The following is a 21,615-nucleotide window of genomic DNA, read 5'->3' as shown; positions in this document are numbered from 1 at the left end:
TGATGTTTACATTGATATATTAGATTTTTGAAAAAAACAAAACAAAAAACAAAACAAAACAACATTCTGTTTAAAATCTGTTGAAGCTGTGATTAATCTACCCTAATCAACCCTTTGGCCAGTTGTTCACTGGAAGTAGAAAAATATATCACCGATCTGCAAAATAGACACAGAAATGCAAGGTACATCACCAGAAGCATTTTTTAAAAATGTCTTGGGGTGAATTTATCTTTAAGTCCAACTATAAACTTACAAAAACCTTCGTCACACACTATTTAGCATCCTCAACACCTTGGGTGGAATAAGAATTTGAAGGATTGTTTCTGACCACCTCATAGATCGCTGAAAGGCAGCGGGGAAGTGTGAAAAGGTTTAGGGCAGGGCATTGAATAGCAGCTTTTTTTTTTTTAGACTTGATACTTAAAGCAACATTCAGCAAACACATCCGCCACTGTTCCCATACAAAGACTGTCCTCCATTCATCTATTCATCTCAAGTTTATGTGTCTCTTTTCTTATCACAGGGTCAACAGTCTACAGCACGCATGTTTATATGTCGCGCTGCTACTCGAATCAAGTTTGTGTTCCCATTCATCTTTTGCGCTTGATATCGAACACGATAACACACTACAGTATTTAGTTCCAACGCTTTCCAATTTCTGCCTAGTTTTCCCTCATATGAGCAACTGGTACAAAAATACTCTTTCAATACATTGTTCATTGCACTTAATTTTTTTGGTGGCGTCTCACTCAAAGGCCTAGACAGGTCTACGGATTGGTTAGCATGGGCTCCTGTTTAGTTTTTCTTTGGGGTTGGGACTGTACGGTCATTGTGTACATTAGGTAGAATAGACTCGCTCAGAGGCCTCAATTGTAAGCACCTTGACTGATTCAACAAGTACAGTGGTTGGATGTGATGTTTTCTATGATTAATATTGAAAATACATGGAAAGATGAAGAAATATGTGTATAATGAGGGTGTTTAATGCTCGACACACATTCTTGATTTTTTTTTTTTTTTTTTTTTTCCAGAAAACAAAAATAATCTTGTGTTTGGTTACAAAGGACCATAATGAATCACATTATGACTTTTAAGTCTTTGTGGTTGTCATTGCAACTTCCCTTAACAATAATTGTCCCTTTGCATTTGATAACCTTTCTTCCACTGTGGTCTACTACTTTAACCAAAAGACAACACTAGTGGTCTCAGATGCTAATACTTTTTTGAAGACTGCACTCACTCTCACTCAGCTCTCTCCAAACCTCTCTCCCGTCCTCTTCTTGACCAGGGTTTGTGTAACATCTGAGGTAAAATTAGAGGTAAAGGGTGACATCTGTTCATCTGACTGATAAACAGGCCAACATGAAACAAATAACTTCCCCAAGATCTCATGTTTGTGAATACGTGATAGTGTGTGCCACTGGGGGATTCTGTCAATATGTTTTACATTTAATAAAATATACCAATTAAAATTATTACAATCATATATATAAACATCTTTTGTTTTTTGTGTTTTTCTTTCTAAATAAAAAAAACAAAACAAACAAAAAAAAAACAAAAAAAACGGACATTTGAAACAGTGTACACATCATCGTTGCCTCTGCCACTCTTCCCACGATAAAGTCTCTGACTGCTAACTCTAGATCAGCCAACCCTCAGTAAATCCACTATGAAGGCTCCAGATGACTCCCACAGAGCCTGGTCTGAGTGCAGTGCACCTTCAGCAGGCATGGACCAGTGAGGAAGGCCCCGGGTTGAAAAGAGAAAGAGCGGAATGCAGTGGAAGGCCGTGGGGCTTTGGAGGGCCACGTTAGAGGTCTGGGTCTACTGAGAGCACCGTTCCACCTGCTAAGCTCCAGCTCCTGCGTCTCTACAGATGCTCTCTCCTCTCAACACCCAAACCCTCTTGGTCCAAGGAACCCCTCCCACCCCCTAGCCTGGCCTCATCGGACCGCCTTGTGCTTTCCCCCACAGCAGCCACACCTCTCCCCACACCGCAGGCAGGCGCGCAAAGGCAGGTAGCAGCACATGCAGGGCACGAAGAGCGACAGGGCCAGGAGGGCCAACCAGCGGGCACAGCAAAGGGGGTGCGGGTGGCCCCCCAGCGAGTCATCACACGAGCAAGGCTCCCAGAACTCCCCCTCAGAGTCTGACATGCAGTGGTAGAGCAGACTCTCTGCGCACCACACACAGGTCCACTGGCGCAGGCAGTGCAGGGCCGGGTCTGGGGCATCTCTGCAGCGGCCCCGCCCGTTCTCCGAAGCGCTGAAAACAGAGCGGCAGTACACACAGCGAGATGAGCATGACGATGAAGCCTGAGGACATGGGCTGTCGTCGTCGGGGGAGATTACCCCCGGGTCACCACTGCTGCTGGCCCCTCCTCCTCTCTTACGAGTCCGCGACCGAGACGTGGCCAGTGAGGTGTGGATGCAGCACGGAGAGGGCGAGCCTTTTCCCGTCTCTTGGGGTGAGCCGGCACCTGAGGACACGCCTGACACAGCGTTGGGCATGGACATACAGGTGGGCGACGACGAGGACAGACGCTGGGAAGCTTTACTGTCCAAGCTCACTGTCACGTCGCAGCCTGCCGTCCCCACTCCTGCCAGCTCCTTCTCAAAGCGAACCACGCACAGCTCTGACTTGTCCTGCAGACTCCCTCCACCGCCAACGACAACACCCCCAGTCAGCCCCCCGACCATAGTCCTGGTGGCCCCTGCCCTTCGGTAGTCCTCATAACCTCTAGAACCCCACAGGTCTTTACAAGGGTCCACGCTGCGAAGGTCTCCCTCTTCCAGCAGAGAAATGGTAGGTGAGAGGGGCGACAGAGGAGATGAGGCAGGGGGACCCACAGGAGGAGTAGGTGGAGCAGGAGGTGGGGGCGGGGGCGCTGGGGGATTCAACACAGCCGTCATTTGTGAGAGCTGGTGCTGTCCCGGCCTGGTGTGGATCTGTAGAGAGGGTATAGGATTACAGAGTGAGTCGGGAACACCGTGTACTGAGGCAGCGATTACAGGAGGTTTTCATCCCTAGGATAACGCTAGATGCACAAGTGACCAAGGTCCCCAAATTTGATAAGATCTCATTCCATGGGATGTCAGCCAGATGTTAAGCTGTTACTTTTACATCATAGAGAAAAAAAAATTCTACAAAAAAGTCAAACTTTTGTGTTTTTCTCTGTGAAAATGTCTAATAATGAATTTGGTATACATCTAATTTTGCTGGAAACCCCCTAATGGACACAAGGCAGTTCCCAGAACCCTCTTCAATCACTCTTCTTGTATAGTAATCATCATTGGAGCTCAACATGTGTCTGTTCCTTGGGGCATCTCGTTATCACAGTGAGGTGCCAATGATAGACTTAGAGCAAAAGGTGTTGTGCTACCTGAGCAGGTGTCTGAGTGGTGACAGCATGGCTGGATCCAAAACTAAACTCATCTGACCGCACGAAGCAGGTAGACGACGACTCACTCGTCACTATGGTGATGGGTTTGGGAAGCATCTCCTTTCTGCTGTTGGATGACGACTCACTTCCTGTATGGGACTGGCAGAGGCTGCATGTCATCCAACGAGTCAAAAACACCAGTAACTGCACTGAGGCCCAGCGGGAGCACAAACAAGCCCTTTTAGACAATAAATGCTCGAGTGACAAACTGCTCAGATACTCACAGCTTGTCCATCATCCTCGGTGTCGGCCTCTTCTGGTGTGGAGGATGAGGGCGAGTCAGAGCCTTGATAACATGAAAAGAGAGGATTTAGGCTTTCCGGGATATTTTTCAAACGCCAATTTGAACATGATTCATGAAATCAGCTCGTGTTATCTCTACCTCTGTCGAGCTTGTCTATGACAGTCTGCAGCCCCTTCTCAAAGGAGATGGCATCGGCAGGACTCTGGAACGTGAGGCCAAACTTTCGATCCTCTACTCGCCAGTGATGGAAGATGGGGTTCACCTTGTTGTACACTAACCCCCTCTGCACCGCACACTCCAACACTGGCTGAAGACACAAACAGCAATCACAAGCAAGCAAGTTAGTTCACCATATCGAGACCTAAGCCCTTCCTGACATCTGGCCCTCACATAACATGCATCTACAGTCTTCAGGCGGTGTTGAGGAACAACGTGGCACCAAAGACAGCCATAACACACACGCACACACTCACTGCTCGGTCTCGCAGCCGTTCTCCACGGATGATGTATTCTCTCCGCCCCCTGCCGTCATGAGTCCGCCCCTTACATATGACCACATGACTGAGGCCGCCGCCTCCGAGGGGCACCCAGCCGCCACTGGAGTCATCACGTGTCATCACCACCGCACGAACACGCACGCTGTCAGGGCAGAGTGAGCAGAGGCCCAGGCTGATGAGACAAGGCAGGGATGGACACACACGGACACACGTACGGGACACACACATTCATTCAGCTGAGAAAAGGAGAAGCCCGGATCAGAGCAAATGTCAGCGTGGCGACTGCGCGCTGAGGCAACTGTTCTCAGTTTAGTTTGAACTGAGATAACGTGATGAAAATGCACAGAGAGAAGACACAGCTCACAGCCCGGCCTGTGTCAGGACTGGCGCTGCAACATCACAGCTCCAATGCACACCATACAGGAACAGTAAGAGCAGGTTGTTGTTTTTTTAACAGGTCATGGTCACATAACTCAGGTAAACCCGATTTTAAATATGATCTGAATCGGCGTGTGGTGACGATATATAAGGAAATATTCCGGTGGGTCAGGTCTGGCGTTATTTCACGCTGCTGCTGGGAGGACATGAGAACTAAAACGGGGATTTTTCAGTGTGCGACTGACTGTCAGCTATATGCGCTGAGAATAAAGGAACTGTGGAGCAAATGGATAGAAAGAAAGCCAGCGTTGGGGGGGGGGGGGGCGCAAATGGGAGGAGGGAGGAAGAATGAGTGTTTCCCAGATAGATGTATCAATGAACGCACCCATTCGCCATCAGAGGCCCCGGCATTCTTGCAAAAATAAGCTCAGCCCTCGCCTGTCGGCTGAATAATTCAGCACCGCAGTTCGACATGTGCATGAAATGCATGCACGGCCGCGTCTTTCGGCTATTTTCAAATCACAACGAATTTTAATTGTTGCAATTATTTTTCCCAGACGCTCCTTTTCTCCATTCCGCCCCTGCTGCACACACTCATTAACACACCCCGATATTATGTTATATTTTTTATGAATGGGATGGAGGAAGACGGGATTCGACTTAGCGCCGTGCGTTATTTATTTGGCCGGAAAATGTATCGGGCCTAAACACAATGCAATCGCGTGTGGAAAAAAAAAAGGGGGAAGGAAAAAAGGAACGAGTGGGTGAGAGGATGGAGAGGAAACGAGAGATGGGGGGAGGGGGCCGATTAGAAAAGGGAAGGAGGAGAGGAGGGGTGAGGATGAGGGAGAGCGAGAGAGAGAGAGAGAGAGAAAAAAAATCACATTTCATTCATAAAGTTTGGCTTTAAAAAATCATAATGAAACCCCGAGACACGTTGATAAAAATCACAACGCCTCCATCCCTCCCTCGTTTTACTGTAGCCATGTCTTGAATGACGCGATGCTGGCCCCAAACTCGCCATATTTCGCCTTTTTTCCCCCCATACATTTTACACATTGACTGATTTCATGACTGTTTTTACCAATCGCTAGCCACGCATTTAGTTTTGAATTGTTGCATAGCTTCTTAATACGTTGTCGTTATCATTATTATTATTATTGTTATTAATTTTGCTCGTGTAGACTGTGTGCCGGTCGTCCACATGTAGGTGGCTTAACATTTATCACATATTGGCATGGATATATCGGAAATGGGGTGTATGCTGTTGATTCAAGACTACGTAATGGTGTTTTTATTCTCGGCAGCCTGCTAAATTGTAGAGCAACGACTGTGGTAATAGTGCATGATGCTGGATTGGTGTAACACTGATGGCGGTGGCGTTCTTTCTATCCGTTTTGGCGGATGGCTGAATATATATCTGCAATGTTAAAAATGAAAATGTAAGGACTTACTCGCCCTCCATGGCTCGGTGTTGCCCGCCGCTTGCAGCAGCCCACCCCAGGGTCTCCTCTCTCTCTCTCTTTTTATCCTCCTTTCAGGAAACACTCACAGACTCGCTCACATTCTCTCTCTATCTGCTCTCATTTTCCTAATCTTTCTCTCTCTTCCTCTCTCTCTTGCTCTCGCTCTCTCTCTCCACCTTGATGTCGTTTCGGTGTATCAGGATAGGCTTGAGGTTGCAGCAGCCATTTTCCGCTGGCAGCATCCTCCCTCTCCCTCCCTCCCCCTCCCTCCTTCTCTCTCTCTCTTTCTCTCTCTCTCTCTCTCCCTCTCTCTCTCTCTCTCCAAATCACTCCCTCGCTTATTCCCTTCCTCACTCTACCTGCCCTGTGCCAACACATCCGCACTAATCATTGACAGCATCATGGCTTTAGATGGGCTATATGGTTTGTCAGTGTAACCATGTGATTTTGAATTATTGAAAGTGAACACTGAGTTGCTGATATATGCGGTGACGTGGGTGGTAAATGAAAAGCTGGGTAAACCTTCAATGACCTCCGCTTGATCCTCTGATTATCACAGGGCAAACTAATTCTATAGAACAAATATCAAATATAGGGAAAATAAAGTAGAACTTGTGAATTTGCCCTTCATTGCATCTTTGCTGTTTTTTAAATTACACAAGCACAGCCTGGCCCATTGTTGTGTTCATATGATTACATTACTTAATTTTTAACAGTGTATGTTATGTCGTTTCCTATTATGAGCAGGAAAAGCACACAACCGGCTCCCGTGTCTTTCAGGAGCCCAGTTGAAGGTTCCAGCACCATGGACAGCAACACCTCTCCATCTCAAGACACGGCGACGTCTTCCACTTAACAAGACTTGAGTTTATAAATTAATATATAAATTACTAAACCAGTGTTAATAATATTGCATTTGCGGCACGATGTAAGAATAAAGTTATTTTATGTTACTTTGTGGTTACTTAATTTATTTCATCCTGAAATATACCCTTCTGATGTTGCATTGCCGTCGCAAAACCGATATAGCTAGTTTTTTTTTGTTTTTTTTATAGTGTTATATTGTGAATGGTGCTTTAATTATCTCTAAATATTGGCTCCTCCCGACGTTAAAAAGTGTTAACCAATAGTTATAACCATGCAGGGAGGAGCATACAAGCATTTAAAACTAATAATAGGCTACACAGCCTATGTCATCGAGTATGAAAACGAAACCAGCATGACTCGACAGTCAGCGGTGTCTCCACACTGAATTACGCGCTTGTAGCAGGCATCTACTGTAAACGCACACAGTAGTTTATGGGCTTTAATTAGCATATACAGCACGACATTTCCATGGTGTGCAGTGGGTTAAAAGTCGCATGAAGTATCAAATCAAACTTCAGTAATTCACTAAACTGTACGAACACTGTTGTTCTCCAGAGCAGTGGCTCTTTAGTTTAATCAAGGAGCAAAATCTGCCGGGTTCAAATCTGGGATGTTCCCCTTTTTGGTCCGCCAGTGTCCCCTCAGTGGATTGCTCTAGTTACATGCAAAAGTATCACATAAATAACTGTCATGTAATGGTTATAGTAACTGAATGTCATTGTTGCATGCTGTCGCCAGGTCGTTTTGAACCATTTTGCGCCCATCAAATCTACTGTGATTATAGCGCCTTCGTATCCACCTTTTTAATTTAAAAGAAGTTTTCTGGCTGAATCAACAGAATATTACATTTGAAGTTACTTAAACCAGTAAATCATACACTTTAGTTTCATGGCTTTAACGTTTACAGGCCAATTTACCGCTCCTTCCGTTAATTTGAGGACATAAAGCCACGTATATCAGCACCAAGGACAGCGCCTCAATAACTTGACTGCAGACTAAGAGCTACTTGTTTTGGGTGGTTCCGTCTTCACTGGTACAGTCAAATTTAGACAGTTTAAAAATCTCAAGATAACATATGGTGGCAAATACTAGTTTTACAAAATGAATGCAAAAGGAACATTTATTAAAACTTGACCATAATGAACACTACGTTAATAATAACAATCGATTACCATTAGCTTTATAATTCTATTCTACAAAAGGTTAATGCATGGTGATTGATCTGCGAGCCATCATAGTCTTTGACACTTAAGACTTAACGTACCATTTTTGGATAAGGCACCACTCAAAAAGGGTTTTACAGATGTAATTAATGTATTCAGTAAAGGTTAATACATCATTTACTAATTCTTTTTGCAGATATGGTAAAATCATTTATTAACTTATACATACTTTGACTAGCTGTTGATATGCCTGCAAAACCTTTAGAAAGAACAATACAGTACAATGTGAAATAAGAGCTTCTTATTGCATAAGATCCAATTCTGCTCATTGACTCAAGATTTGCATCATTGTGCTCTGTTTGAAGAAAATGCTTTGATAATAACATGGCTATATGTTTCTATCCAGTAATAATTTAGCCTAGTTATAAATATTGGTTAACCATTAATAAGGACTTAGCAGTTTTGCTCTTTCTAATAAGTCATCAGGTTTGCAGTTATAAATGTTAAAGTGACATTAAAGGGTCTATGGGTTTCTCAGGTTCTTATGAGCCATTAACAAAAGTTGGAAACCTAAAATTATAGTAAATCATCTTCTATTGACGGATATAAGTGGTTAAACACTCAATTGGAGAGGTGTCCCTAATAAATTAGAGAGCTTGCTTGTGTTATGCTGGAAGAGTATATTCCACAATCTGGCAACCCAAAAGTGTTTTTCATTGATTGCTCGTAAGTGATCTATAAAGCATTAATAAAAGATGTATTGACCATTATTAAACCCATTACAGCTTATAAACCCTTTATGAATGGTGCCAAACATAAAGTGGTACCTGATAGGGTTAGGAAACAAAAGACCAAATTGACCAGTGAGGCGTTAGTGATGTACTGACAGGTTTATGGGATACACCAAATATACATTTAGTGTCACGTATTTTCATATGTTTTCACCATTTCTGAATAACACCTATCACAATACAGTATGGCACACTTCCACAATCACCTCCCGCCCACTGTGCTCTGTGTATGTCGTGTTTGTGTACCACCTGACCCCACGTCTTCTGTTTGTCAGTGTTTGAGGCAATTTGATTAAACAAGATTTAATTTAAGAATAGCACCACAATATCAACTAATACAATTAAGGTCTAAAACTTCTATTTGACACTGGTCCCAGTTGACAGAGCCACAAGATAAGGTCATAATGCGGGACCCACCTTAGCTAATACTGTAGACTTCAAATCCATTGGTGTAACCTACAGTAAGTGCACCCTGTGAAGCTTGTGGGGTCGCTATAACTTAACTGCCCTCAGGTCAAAGACAAGGTTGTAACAATGGTCGTGACCATCGGCAGCCATCTGTAACGCACAGTGCGGGTTTGGATGTATGGTGGTAGTAGAGCTGTGGACTTTACACACCTGATACACGTCCCTGCGGACCGCCTGGTCGACCAAATAGGTTAGTGTGCCTTATAATGAGCTTATATAACTGGCTAACCATAATATTTGCCTGTTCTCAAGCCAAGCGGTCAAATTGAGTAAAGTTAATGTAGCTGGAGTCCATTTTTAACGAATTTTAGCAAACGGTTATAACTAACGGAAACTAACTAGCTGCGCTAATAAACAAATCCACTTACTTGCTGCACACGTTTAACCTTGTGTAACTTCAACTGTTTGTTCCTGCAGCTGCAGCATTTAACAGAAAACTTTAAAAAATAAAAATAAAAAAAATAAAAAGGTTTTTCTTTCAAAGAAAACCGAGCCCAACAGATGCCTACTGTTAGCATGCTCTGAACTGAACAGGAAACGCTGAGGCGCCGTCAGTCAAGCTGAACATCAGTGGTGAAGACTGACATGCTCTCGAGTACTGTAATACTCCGCTGAGTACAACCTAACTTGTACTTTACTCGAGTATTTTCTTTTCATGCCACCTTATACTTCTACTTCACTCCATCACATACCAGATGTTTTGTACTTTTTACTCCATTACAATGAGGCTAGTTGACAGTTTACTTTACAAAGTAAGATTTTTGCATACAAAACATACAAAGAATTTATAAGATATGATGCTTTGTTATTAAATTTATATAGAGCTAAATTCATTAGTCAGTGTTTATGGCAGATCAGTTTTTATGTAAAATACTTAATATTTCCTGGTTCCATCTTCTCAAATGTCAATATTTGCTGCTTCTCCTTTTAATTAATTATTTTATAGTTTTAATGTATTTTTATTAATTTTGAGGTTTAGGCTATAGAAAAACAAAACACTCTGAAGTTGTTACTTAAACATTACATTGCATTTTTTTTTCTTTACAATTTGCAACACTCATTTCTCTATAATGAGAAATTTATTTATTTATTCCTTTCTTTTTAAATCTAGATCTAGGAGAATGAAGTAAGTCATGGTCTATTCTACTGTTATTTTGTGTCATGTTAAACTTTGAAAGTGAATTTGACAGTTTTTACACCAGTATGTTAACATGCAAAACGGACTGTGAATACACAGAGTAATTTTGAAATCTGTGGTCACTGAGTGCATTTTGTGTCAGGGCACTGAAAAGTGATCCACAGTTTAGTCCACATTGACAGCTGTTGTTCTGACATTGTTAAGTTGTCTACAGAGAAATGCATGTTACCAATTGTTAAAAAAAAAAAGGTAATGTTTGAGTAATAATATAACAGTCACATGGACAACTTTTCTGCTTTAAATCCTTTCACTTGATACTTTGAGTACATTCTCTCGAGTATACTTTCACACCTTTACTTAAGTAACAATTTTGTTGCAGGACTTTTACTTGTAATGGAGTATGTTTACAGTGTACTATTACTTTTACTTCTGAAAGATCTGAATACTTATACATAGTTAGTGCAGTATGTTATGTTGCCTGTGGATAGGTTATGCCTGGTTTGTGTTTAATTGGAAATCTCTTTTGCCTTATGTCCACATAATCAGTTTGAGGCTTCAGTGGGAAGTGACAAATTCAAAAGTTAGAATATATCAAAACTTAAGACAGTATTGCCCCTCAAACTGATGAAGTATTGGATACCATTTTACAAATATGTTCCATATAGTACATGTGGTTTACCACATGCTTGTAATGTTTACCTCTATGGTCATCTAGTCTAACTATATTTTAGTCTCTAATTCTGGACAAACTACACTGTGGATAAAATGAAAAAAAATGCAATAAAAACAAGCAGGGTATGCAAATGTATGTGCCTCCTTGCAACACCTTTTATCTGCCATTACAGGATAAGGCTCTAGAGAGCAGTTTCGGCAGCAGGACAGTGTATATGGGATTGAGTTAAAATAAACTACACTGGCTGTGGTTTGTGGTAATCAAGGAACATGTCATCCAGTGCAATGATGTGGCTCACTGATGTCTTTTTAATTGTTTTTGGACAACAGTGGAGCAATACAGCACAGAGGAATAATCTATCAATATATCTATCAGGTATTAGATACATAGGTCAAGGTTGGTAGGAACAGTTAGTTCATTGGTGGATTTGTTCTTTTCATGGACTTATCCTTTAAATCTGCTATTAAGACAACACATATTTTGCAGGAAAGCTGAATAAGAAGGATGGGTATTCTATTGTCCAAAAAGGTGAAACAAAAGGAAAAGCATCCATTCAATAAGGATATAAAAAATGGGACCACAGAAGAAGCAGCAGCTAGTCAAGGACTGGGCCCTACTCAGCTTATTAATCATCAAATGGAACCCAGCAATGGTAATGAAGCAATGCCCACAAAGGTGGACCAAGTTCCTGCAGTTGATGCCCCTGAACTTCAGGATTTATCAGAAAAATTATGGCCGCCACAGTCAAAAAACAAGGGCATGAGGACTACTGCAGACTCTGTCCGTAGCTCAGAGATATCTCCGTCAGTCCAAGTGCCAACACAGATGCTCTGCAAAGACACCTTGCCTCAGGTAGAATTCAGGTGAGTTGTGTTCTTTGTATGGAGAAATACATTCAATTAACATTACACACAAAAATGTTGTCATATGCACTGCAGTCTCTCTATGTAACTGGTGACTTGGTGAATTTCTATCTGCCAACTTCACCAGGTCATGGAGTAAAGAGCAACAAGAGGTGACCACTCAAATTCCTCACTCTAAAATGCAAGCAGCTGTGCCTTATATGTGCGATGAGGTAGTCAGAGGTGTACCTACAGAAAACCTACACAGCAACAACTGTGTTCCCTCTAATGTGTACAGAGCAAACACTGACTGGTGCCACCATGCAATAGAAAAGGCTCACAACATTGCACAGCAAAACACAACTGCAGAATCAGGTCTTGCTGAAGAGCATGCCACCGAGCCCAAAGAGCCACTCGACCATTTACCACAAATGTCAAATCTGCCAAACACTCCAGTCAACAATAAGGAAAATGAGTTACACACACATTGCTTGCACCAAGACAGTGTTACCAACTTATCAGTGGTCTATCAATATTGGGTCATGGACAAATCAGAAAGAGGCCGAGCTAACGCTGCCAAAATAAGGCTAAGGCAGAAACTCGCAAAGCAATTAAAGGCTCCACCAGGAGAAGGCAGCAGGAGTTCCCAACAAACAACTGAAGAAACAGTAACCATTGTGCCTGAGAGTTCACAGCAGCAAGTTTGCACTGCCCTGCAGGAAAACCCAGTCAAGAATCACAATGATCCACACCTGATACCTCAACCTACCAAAGCTGACAATGGAAACACTTCATATGGCATGCAAAAAGTCAACATGAAAGCTGTAGCACAACACGTCCCAGTAGTGGAGAAGAGGCCTACAGCTGCTGCAACTGATGATGCTACTCATAATCCAAGTACTGATGCAGACTCAAATGTCAAGTTAAGACTCCAGTGTGAACTTAATGTTTCCACTATTCAAGATTCTGGTGCTGTTACGCCGAAGAAAAAATGCACAGCCAGAGCATTAAATCAAAACCAGCCTAAAAATAATACAGGAAATGTCATGATCCCTCCAGTGACCCCTGAACACAAAGTCTGTGGTGAGGGTCGCTGGCCCCAGTTTACTGTGAATCCATCCTGTTCCGCCAAGGCACGCTGTCAACACAACCCAGGGACAGGTTTGCCACCGAACGTCCAAAAGTGGTGAGCTGCACATTACACTTTAAGCTGCTTTACACTAGTACTCAATGATGAACTAGTACACAATCTAAGTCTCACAAATAAGTGCCAACTGATGTGCTCTTCTTTGTATTTTACTTTATTCTGTTTTCTACCACTGATTAAAATCAGTAAATTACATCTTTGCTTAACAATTCCACAGGATTGATGACTGCCCAAACAAAAAGTGAGCCTTCTTGGGTTCACTACCGCAATACTCTCAGCTTGCTTAGCACTGAGACAGATGGAAGATGAGGGAGGAGAGTCTCAAGAAGGAGAAAAGACATTAAAAATGTTATGTTAATGACTTGGAAATTGTTACGTTCATGTAAATGACTTGCTTCCATGAAAAGTTAGAGTTGTAGTGTAAAAAAAACTGAAACACACAGTCATTCAAAAAGTTTATTCTCTGAATCATTTATTGCAGACAAAGACTTGCATTGTAAGATCAACTGGATTACAAACTATCTAGGGAGAAAGAGGCATTACCATTTAGAAAACACTCAAACTTCAATGGCAATCCTGTCAGTTGCTAGGATACAAGGCAAGGGCAATACGTTTCTGTGAGCTCTACTAATGAGAAAATGAACTTTGTATATAAAAAGAGTTTGCCTGAATTTGTGAAAAAAAAAATGTTGTATTGTGTTAATAGTTTTGTGTGACACTGAAAGGCAAAGTCACAGGGTGGTGATTGTGATGAACTTTCTTGAGGTTGTAAAAGAAATGAGCGCCAAGGGTATTAAATGCTGGACTTGAAGTTCTTGTTTTTCAGTCACCAGCTGGGAATGACCCATGTACAGCTCATTTTTAATGTTGGACATGTGGCATCTTGAGTAAAAAAAATTAAATGTAACATTTTAAACCCTTGAATGTCTTCAATAAAGGTAGATATGTAGCAACTGCTGAATAGACTGAATAGACACCTGTGAAATTTTTAGGTTTGTTCCCCATCTTTTAAAATGACAGCAAACTGCCAGACAGAAGACCTGTAGACAGGTGTAAGAGTACGGGAGTACAGGAAAAATAGTTCTGGCAATAAGTCATAACCCTCAGGGAAACTGCATTTGAACTGAGTGGATGTACACCGGATCGGCATCGTGTGTGTCTGAGTGTGTCTGTACATGGTTGAGTGTGTTCCTGGAGGCGGATTACACAATCATTTCCAGCTGTCGTGCATATTCGATGACCTGTTGTGCCAGCTCCGTAGAGGGGATGGTCACCTCTTCTGTCCGCTGCTGCTGACTGGTGAAAGAGTAATAGCCGTCTGGGCTCAAACTCCATCCCCTCTGAAATGAAAAGAACAAGCACCTTTGGCTGTTTTGTGCAACTTTACTCTCTGTAGGCAGGAATCTAGGAAGGAGCTTTATCACAGTTTTAGAAATCGCAGGAGCAACTTGTTAACAAACAGCTGAAGGTTAAACAATAAGTAATCTGTCATTACAGTCAAAGTCAATGGCTAGCCTTTCCCCACCTTGCTTAAATTCTTATATTAGCTTCCATATGTTTAAATATTACATATTGGACCAAGTAATAGATGTTCAAGGCATGGCCTTGTTGTAGAACCCTCAAAGGCTGATGCTGTTAAAACCTATTTTTCACATTTATAAAATGTTGTTGCATTTTCACATTCTGCCAACACATGGCACAAATTGTATCTGTCATGAACATCTGCTCATCTTCTGTCTTAGTAAGACAAATTATGAAGACATCTAACATCTGTAATTGTAAAGATGCCTACAAAATGAAATGCTGCTGAATACTAATTTATGGTTTACATCCAAGGATAACTCTGATTTTTTTTTTTATCAAATGGTGCATTTGTCCGTGTCAAAGTGCATCTACTAAAAGTGCTTGTCTTTGCCACTGACAGGTTCAGATTGTTACTTTAAGTATCTAACAACATTATGGATAGGATTCCTACAAAGAGACATTTTTGTTTAAGAGTAAGATTGTTTTGTTGACCCACCAACCCAAACAAACTGACCAATGTTACTCTTGTAATGTTACTCCATCTGTAGGAATCATATCAATAAGGTATACTGTTCTTGCTCAGCAGTGGGCTAATTGCAAAGATGTTTATCCCTATCAGTTATTTACACCCAAATCATGGAAAAAAAATAGGGGCCAGGTTAAAAAATCCCTGGGATATCATTGAAAGACTTGGAATATACCAGGTCTCAGCCCTTACAATAACCTCTCTTTTCTTCAGATGAATAAAAGCTTAAAAAGTCAGTTGCCTACAAGCATACAACTGAGAGTATGGGTTTGCACTTAATTTCTCCTCACATCATGTCTGAATGAAACTTCAGATGGATTATTTTTTTCACATCTGCAGAAATCATCTTGTTATCTCTGCATACTACTTGACCTATAATTTAAGTGTGATTCCCGTATGAAAGGATACATACCTTCTTGGCATACTCTGTCATCTTTTTGGGGGAACTGAAGAAAAGCACACGGGTGGCTTCACTGAATTGGATCTGCTCATATGCTTTCTCTATGCAACCTGCGATCTCATCACTGCAATGGAAAAAGTCACAGATTTAGCTGCAGTTATCTTTTAAAGACATATCCTATCTTCACCCAGTCTCCTTCTGCTTTCTGCACATTACATCACAATCAAGATTCAAGATCATAAAATAAACAATCAACAATGGTTCCTGATAAATGAAAAATAACTGAGATTAAGTTGTTTCCTTTGCCTACTCCATAAACGTCTATAGAATGACACCTTGCCACTTATCATGGGAAAGAGGAGGGATGATAAGTAAATTATTGGCCATTTTCATGTATTTTGATCAATTTGTTGAGTTAACCAGCAAGATAGCATAAACCACAAGTGTAATTGGTGTTGTTACCTGCAGCTTAACATAGCTGCCCACTTATTTAGAAAGTTGTTTAAACTGCAGACTGCATCGATGATGAAGGTGTCTTAATATATGGTTTTAATTAACTTTTGCTAAACAATCAAACACCAGTATATTTTGTTTCAGGTCATCCTAAACCAAAATGTACAATTAACAAACCAGGATTATTTTCACAGGGAAAATAAAAACCTCCACTGGTTATAAAGCATGAGGAAGAGACTGCATCAATTAAACAAGTGTAGAAATGATAACAGGCATGGTTACCATGCTGATCCTTACCGAATTGTGTCAAGCAGAATATCTATAAAAAATGTGTAGCTCTCAGCAGGGATGTTGCCTTTGGCCAGAAATACCTTGTTGTAGCTTCCCTCCATCAAGTACTGAAATGACCAGAACAAGATACAAAACGTTAAGGTGGAATTTACATACAACTTATTATTGACGCATTACGTTATTAGAGAATTCCACAGACCCAAGCATGTATCTAAGGGAATATTTTTGATCATTTGTGCCACTTAATTAATAATAATAAAAATGCATTACATCTTGCTGACCTATTGCAGATTGTCTATGACGGGTCTTTCAGCATTTCACCATGTATTTTACAATACGTTACACAGAGGCATGTCTGCACAAAGCAATAAAACCTGGCCAGTCAAAACTAGACATGGAGTATTGAACAATGTATTTTAGTATAAATACTTTGTAAGAAATACCATGTTGAAGAGACAGCATGAAATACTGTGATTATAATGATCTGAAGGAATCAATCAATTAACTAACTTACTGGATGCTTCTCCCTAATTGCCTCCCTAACATCAGTTCCTGCTGCAGCAGTAATGTAACAATATTGATTCAGGGGAATACTTGAGTAATATGGGATGCCAAATTAATAGTTTGAGGGAACAAGTTCAGTGATTTAAGGATACAAATTACTTAATGGCTGCAAATTTTTTTTAACCATGATAACCGATCACTCCAGAATAAGAATGTAATATTAAACCCTAAATTTGTGCTTTCTGTAAGGATAAACTGTATCACCTGTTCTAAGGACACTGGGTGTCTGATGTATACATTGGTCTGAATATCTCGTGCACTCAGTCTCTCAAGTTCTGTGTGAAACTCAGACACACGGTTCTGTGAGAGCAGGAAGAGCAGGTTCAGTCCAAGCAACTGGTGCATGTAGGCAGCTTCAGGCAGTTCCTCCCTTAATGACAAAAGGTAAAGAAAGAACAGTGTAAGAACAGTAAGAATCATGTCACAAAATCCCACTAAATGTGAGAATAAAAAAAGGTGGCATTACTTGTAATCAAAGTAGTAGCATTTAAGCTGCGCCATGTATCTCTCAAAGGATGGGATGTCCTTCTTGAGGATACTCCACAAGGCTCCAATTTCAAGGACATCGCCTGAAACACAGACACAGATCTGTCTTAAACAGTAATATCTTCTTGAAAACTGCCTTATGACTTTGTCAAACACTAAGCCATGATTACTACGAATGTTGTCTGTCGTCTTGATTTGGCATCTGTACTTACGAGCTAAAATGAGCTGCTGCTTGGTGAGCGCAGACCCAGTGGTAGGTAAAAAGTTCAGCTCAAGTAATGAAACCTGGAAAGAGAAGTTTGGTGTCATTTTGCACTAAATTTCAAACTTAATGTGTCGCCCGTGCTCCCCTAATTCTTCATCATAATCTAAGATAATGACACTAATCTTTCACAACAGAATCAAACGTGCTGTCAGCTCTTCCTGTGACGGGGCTTTCGGGAAATAAAACATCATCAAAACAAAATAATTTCAACAGGAGCTGTAATATTTAATAACCAATAAATAGCGGCTGACTCTCCTTTTACATTAGACAAACAGAACAGCAGAACAACTTCTCAGTTAAGCTCCACCAAATGTTTGTTTTGGGTGACAGTTCCAGGTGAAAACTAGCTGGACAATGAATTAGCAAAAGGTTAGTTATGTTAGCACCACTGACAATAATGATTAGTTTCTTGGCTGTCCTCGAAATCCTCGACCGATTAATTGTCTTATCACCCAAACGCCAACAACTCCAAGTTATTGTCCCGAAAAAGACTGTAGGTGTCTAAAGTTTAACAAACAAAACTCTACATACAATGTTAGCCTGGTTAGCTTAGCAAGCTTAGCTACATTTGCTAACAGCGCTGACACTTCTTAAGTAAACAGTGTTCCTGGTTTGACCAAAAAAAACAAAAATAGGCAAATCCATATGAGAATCTACCTTGAGTTTACTCAGAAGTTCTCCGCATCTATTCAGGTTTGGATTTTTCTTGTTCCACTCCGCTTTGAGTGTCTCGTACAGCCCAGCGGTCTCTTTCAACGCCATGGTGATTCTGCAAAATGTACGACACCGGCCACCGTAATACGTTAAATGACTGTCGTGAAACACTCCTGTTGCCATGGTCTGTTTTCCATCTGCGACAGACGGCGAATCAAGATGGCGGCGTTCGGCGCGGAGCGGTGGCTGAATGACTTACCAAATCACACCATATTCCAAAAAATACGAGAGAAGTTGGATTCCGAAAACAGTACAAATGAAAGAGGGGTCGCTAAAAACCTTAGCTTTTGTTTGGGCGGGGACTTTTTCGTGTGGGATGACGCAGACCGCGTGTTTTACACGACCAACCTGAGACAGCTGAACTCAGATGAGAGTCGCAGTAGCGGGAACTATCAGACGTTGCTGTGCATCAACCCTCCTCTGTTTGAAGTCTGCCAGGTGTTGTTAAGTCCAACGCAGCACCACGTCGCGCTTGTGGGGCAGCGGGGTGTCTCTGTGCTGGAGCTTCCTCAGCGGTGGGGGAAAAGGTCTGAATTCGAGGGCGGCCGGAGCGAAATCAACTGCAGGACCATCCCGGTGGCGGAGCGCTTCTTCACCAGTTCGCCGTCGGTGAATCTGCGGCAGGCGGCTTGGTACCCCAGCGAGACCGATGAGCCCTACCTGGTGCTGCTTACATCCGACAATAGCATCAGGTTTTACGGCTTAAAGTCGCCCCAAACGCCGGCCAAAGTCCTGTCTGTGTCGCAGTCGGAAGATGACAGCAGTGTCCATCCCCCGGTCTGCTCCTATGCAGCTTCTCTAGGCGAGATAGCTGTGGCGTTTGACTTTGGGCCGGTTTCGTCCCCCCCCCGGCAGCTGGCAGCACAGTACTCCAAAGAGCAGCTGGTCTATCCTCTGTACATCCTCTACGAAAATGGGGAGACGTATGTGAGCTACACCAGCCAGACAAATGCTGTGAGTGTAAGTAAACCAGTTGGACCCCTCCCCATGTATCCTGCAGCAGAGGATAACTATGGTTACGATGCTTGTGCCATTCTCTGCCTGCCTTGTGTGCCCAGTATCCTGGTCATCGCCACAGAAGCGGGCACGCTGTATCACTGTGTGGTGCTGGAGTCTGAAGAAGAGGAGGAGACAGGGGCAGTCGAAAAGTGGATCCGAAGCACGGAGTCAGTGCCAGCTCTCTATGTTTTTGAGTGTGTTGAGCTAGAGCTCACCCTCAAAGTAGCCACAGGAGAGGACGAGGAGCCTCAAGAGTTTGATTTCACCTGCCCAATCAGACTGCACAGAGATCCCTTGTGCCAGCACAGGTATCATTGCACCCACGAAGCAGGAGTGCACAGTGTGGGGCTAATCTGGGTCAACAAGCTGCAGAAGTTCCTCCAGTCAAATGAGGAGGATAAGGACAGTCTCCAGGAGCTGGCTGCTGAGAAGCGCTGTATAGTGGAGCACATTCTTTGTACCAGACCACTCCTAACCAGTCAGTCAGCTCCGGTTCGTGGCTTTTTGATTGTGTCTGATCTTTCCTTGGGTGCCACAATGATCTGCATCACCAGAACCTACGAGTGCATCCTGTTGCCCCTGCTGAGCTCTATTCGTCCTCCATCGCCACCCCTGCTCTGTTCCCATCCAGGTCCAGGCTCTGCTAGCTCCCCTCTGCGTGGGTTGGCCAATGACTCGTTCGAGCAGCACATCCGCAACATCCTGGCACGTAGCTCCACCAATCCTCTCGTACTTAAGGCCGGGGAAAAGGACACATCACCACCCCCTCCAGAGTGTCTGCAGCTCCTCAGCAGAGCCACACAGGTCTTTCGTGAGGAGTACATTCTCAAGCAGGACATGGCCCGAGAAGAGATGCAGAGAAGGGTAAAACTCCTGACAGGCCAGAAGAGCAAGCAGCTGGAAGAGCTGGCTCTGTGCAGGGAGGAGAGGAAGAGTCTGAGAGAGGCAGCAGAGAGGTTGGCCGATAAGTACGAAGATGCAAAGTATCGCCAGGAAACCATTATGAACAGGGTTAAAAAAGTGCTGGGCAGTTTGCAAAGCCAACTGCCGATACTGTCAAACAGTGAGAAGGATATGAAGAAGGAGCTGCAAACCATCAGCGATCAACTGAAACACCTGGACAACTGCATCAAACAGGTGAACATGAAGATGGAGTACCAGAAAAAACAAGTGGACAAGGATGTGCCTGCAGCCAGGACAACAGTCTCACTTAACGCCCACCAGAAGAAAGTTGTTCAAGAGGTCCTGAGAGAACAGGGACAGCAAATTGGTGACATGATGAAGCAGATAAAAGACATCAAGAACCATTTCAGTTTCTAATCACTGCTGAATTCACTAAAAATGTACAACTGAGGGAAATGTTTCCAATGCTCTTCTGAACACATTATTTCTAAGTGAATCTGCCATGTGTGGAATGTGTATTTGAATTAAGAGATTTTTTTATATACTGATATAACTGCATTTATTACCATATATTGTTTGTCTCTTAATAGGGAGACAATAGTTTTGCTGTTGAGTGTTGCAACATTTTGATCAATGTTTCTAAATGTTATGGTCTGAGTCAGTGATTTAGTCAGAGCAGAATACGTCATGTACGGTCAGGTGAAATGGCAAATGTTTTGAGCTAAGCTTACCAAGCTATTTTCAATATGATTTGTTCACCGTTTGAATAAGTAATAAACTTTAACTTTCTATATAACTGACTTTACTCATTTGTTACCAGTTAACCAGCCAATTATTATTATTGTATTGTAGATCTTTGATAAGTGAATTAAAATATAGGTTGAATTAAAGATTAAATCCAGAATAAAAGTATCTAACAAAAAATATTAAACATTTTTAAAAATGCAGGTGAAAGGATGGGTTCACAAATTAGTCTATCTTGATACACATTTTCAAATTAAAGTGTGGTAATTATTCCCTCTGTCCATACTGGCCATCAAGAGATCACTTCCTAATCAACTCCATAAGAGACCGGGGTCAAATTAACAGTCCTTGTTACATCCATACAGCAATACATAATTCATTTCAGCTGATCTTACTGTGAAGCTTTAGCAGTCTGTGAGATATCATGAATATGATTTGACTAACTGCTGAAGCAGAGGAGGATTTCAGATTTTAACCTAAACCAGGGATTGCTTCAGGGCCAATATGCACAGGAAGAACAGGCAATCAGTAACTCTGTCAACAGACACTCAGTTGGATGTTTAATGTGTGCACATAGATAAAACTAATGCAGTTTGATACAAGAGTCCTGCAATAATCCACTCTCATCAA

At 42.2% G+C, this 21,615-nt stretch overlaps 3 protein-coding genes and 1 long non-coding RNA gene across 6 annotated transcripts; 2 read left to right on the top strand and 2 right to left on the bottom strand.

The window, feature by feature from the left end:
* Positions 1-1,005: 1,005 nt before the first annotated feature.
* spred3 (sprouty related EVH1 domain containing 3) lies at positions 1,006-9,825 on the bottom strand. Of its 3 annotated transcripts, none has more exons than XM_071495795.1 (6): positions 6,016-6,277; positions 4,160-4,325; positions 3,825-3,993; positions 3,667-3,728; positions 3,383-3,541; positions 1,006-2,948 (listed from the first exon to the last, which is right to left on the bottom strand). In XM_071495795.1, the coding sequence occupies exons 1-6, from the start codon at positions 6,024-6,026 to the stop codon at positions 1,944-1,946; spliced, it is 1,572 nt and encodes a 523-aa protein (XP_071351896.1). In that variant the 5' UTR covers positions 6,027-6,277; the 3' UTR covers positions 1,006-1,943. The 3 variants fall into 3 exon arrangements, with proteins under 3 accessions (XP_071351896.1, XP_071351895.1, XP_071351897.1); XM_071495794.1 differs by having other exon boundaries at positions 4,160-4,355; positions 6,016-6,276; XM_071495796.1 differs by lacking the exon at positions 6,016-6,277 and adding an exon at positions 9,685-9,825 and having other exon boundaries at positions 1,799-2,948.
* On the top strand, positions 9,381-13,467 carry LOC139631555 (uncharacterized). The gene is made up of 3 exons (XR_011693407.1): positions 9,381-9,506; positions 13,029-13,155; positions 13,334-13,467. It is a non-coding gene; the product is annotated as an uncharacterized lncRNA (long non-coding RNA).
* A 91-nt stretch (positions 13,468-13,558) lies between these two features.
* On the bottom strand, positions 13,559-18,439 carry psmd8 (proteasome 26S subunit, non-ATPase 8). The gene is made up of 7 exons (XM_071495797.1): positions 18,283-18,439; positions 17,573-17,645; positions 17,341-17,443; positions 17,079-17,244; positions 16,317-16,417; positions 15,579-15,690; positions 13,559-14,456 (listed from the first exon to the last, which is right to left on the bottom strand). Exons 1-7 carry the CDS (start codon positions 18,385-18,387, stop codon positions 14,319-14,321), a joined length of 798 nt encoding a protein of 265 aa, XP_071351898.1. The 5' UTR covers positions 18,388-18,439; the 3' UTR covers positions 13,559-14,318.
* Positions 18,440-18,489: 50 nt separating this feature from the next.
* On the top strand, positions 18,490-21,034 carry nup88 (nucleoporin 88). The gene has a single exon (XM_071495793.1). It carries the CDS (start codon positions 18,499-18,501, stop codon positions 20,656-20,658), a length of 2,160 nt encoding a protein of 719 aa, XP_071351894.1. The 5' UTR covers positions 18,490-18,498; the 3' UTR covers positions 20,659-21,034.
* Positions 21,035-21,615: the final 581 nt, after the last annotated feature.

Source organism: Trachinotus anak, unplaced genomic scaffold (assembly GCF_046630095.1).
Source record: "Trachinotus anak isolate AG129_WGS33_773 ecotype Australia unplaced genomic scaffold, CSIRO_AGI_Tana_v1 ptg000014l, whole genome shotgun sequence".
Classification (NCBI taxonomy): domain Eukaryota; kingdom Metazoa; phylum Chordata; class Actinopteri; order Carangiformes; family Carangidae; genus Trachinotus; species Trachinotus anak.
Note: the sequence above shows the minus strand (reverse complement) of the source record. Positions and strands in the feature narration are given on the sequence as shown.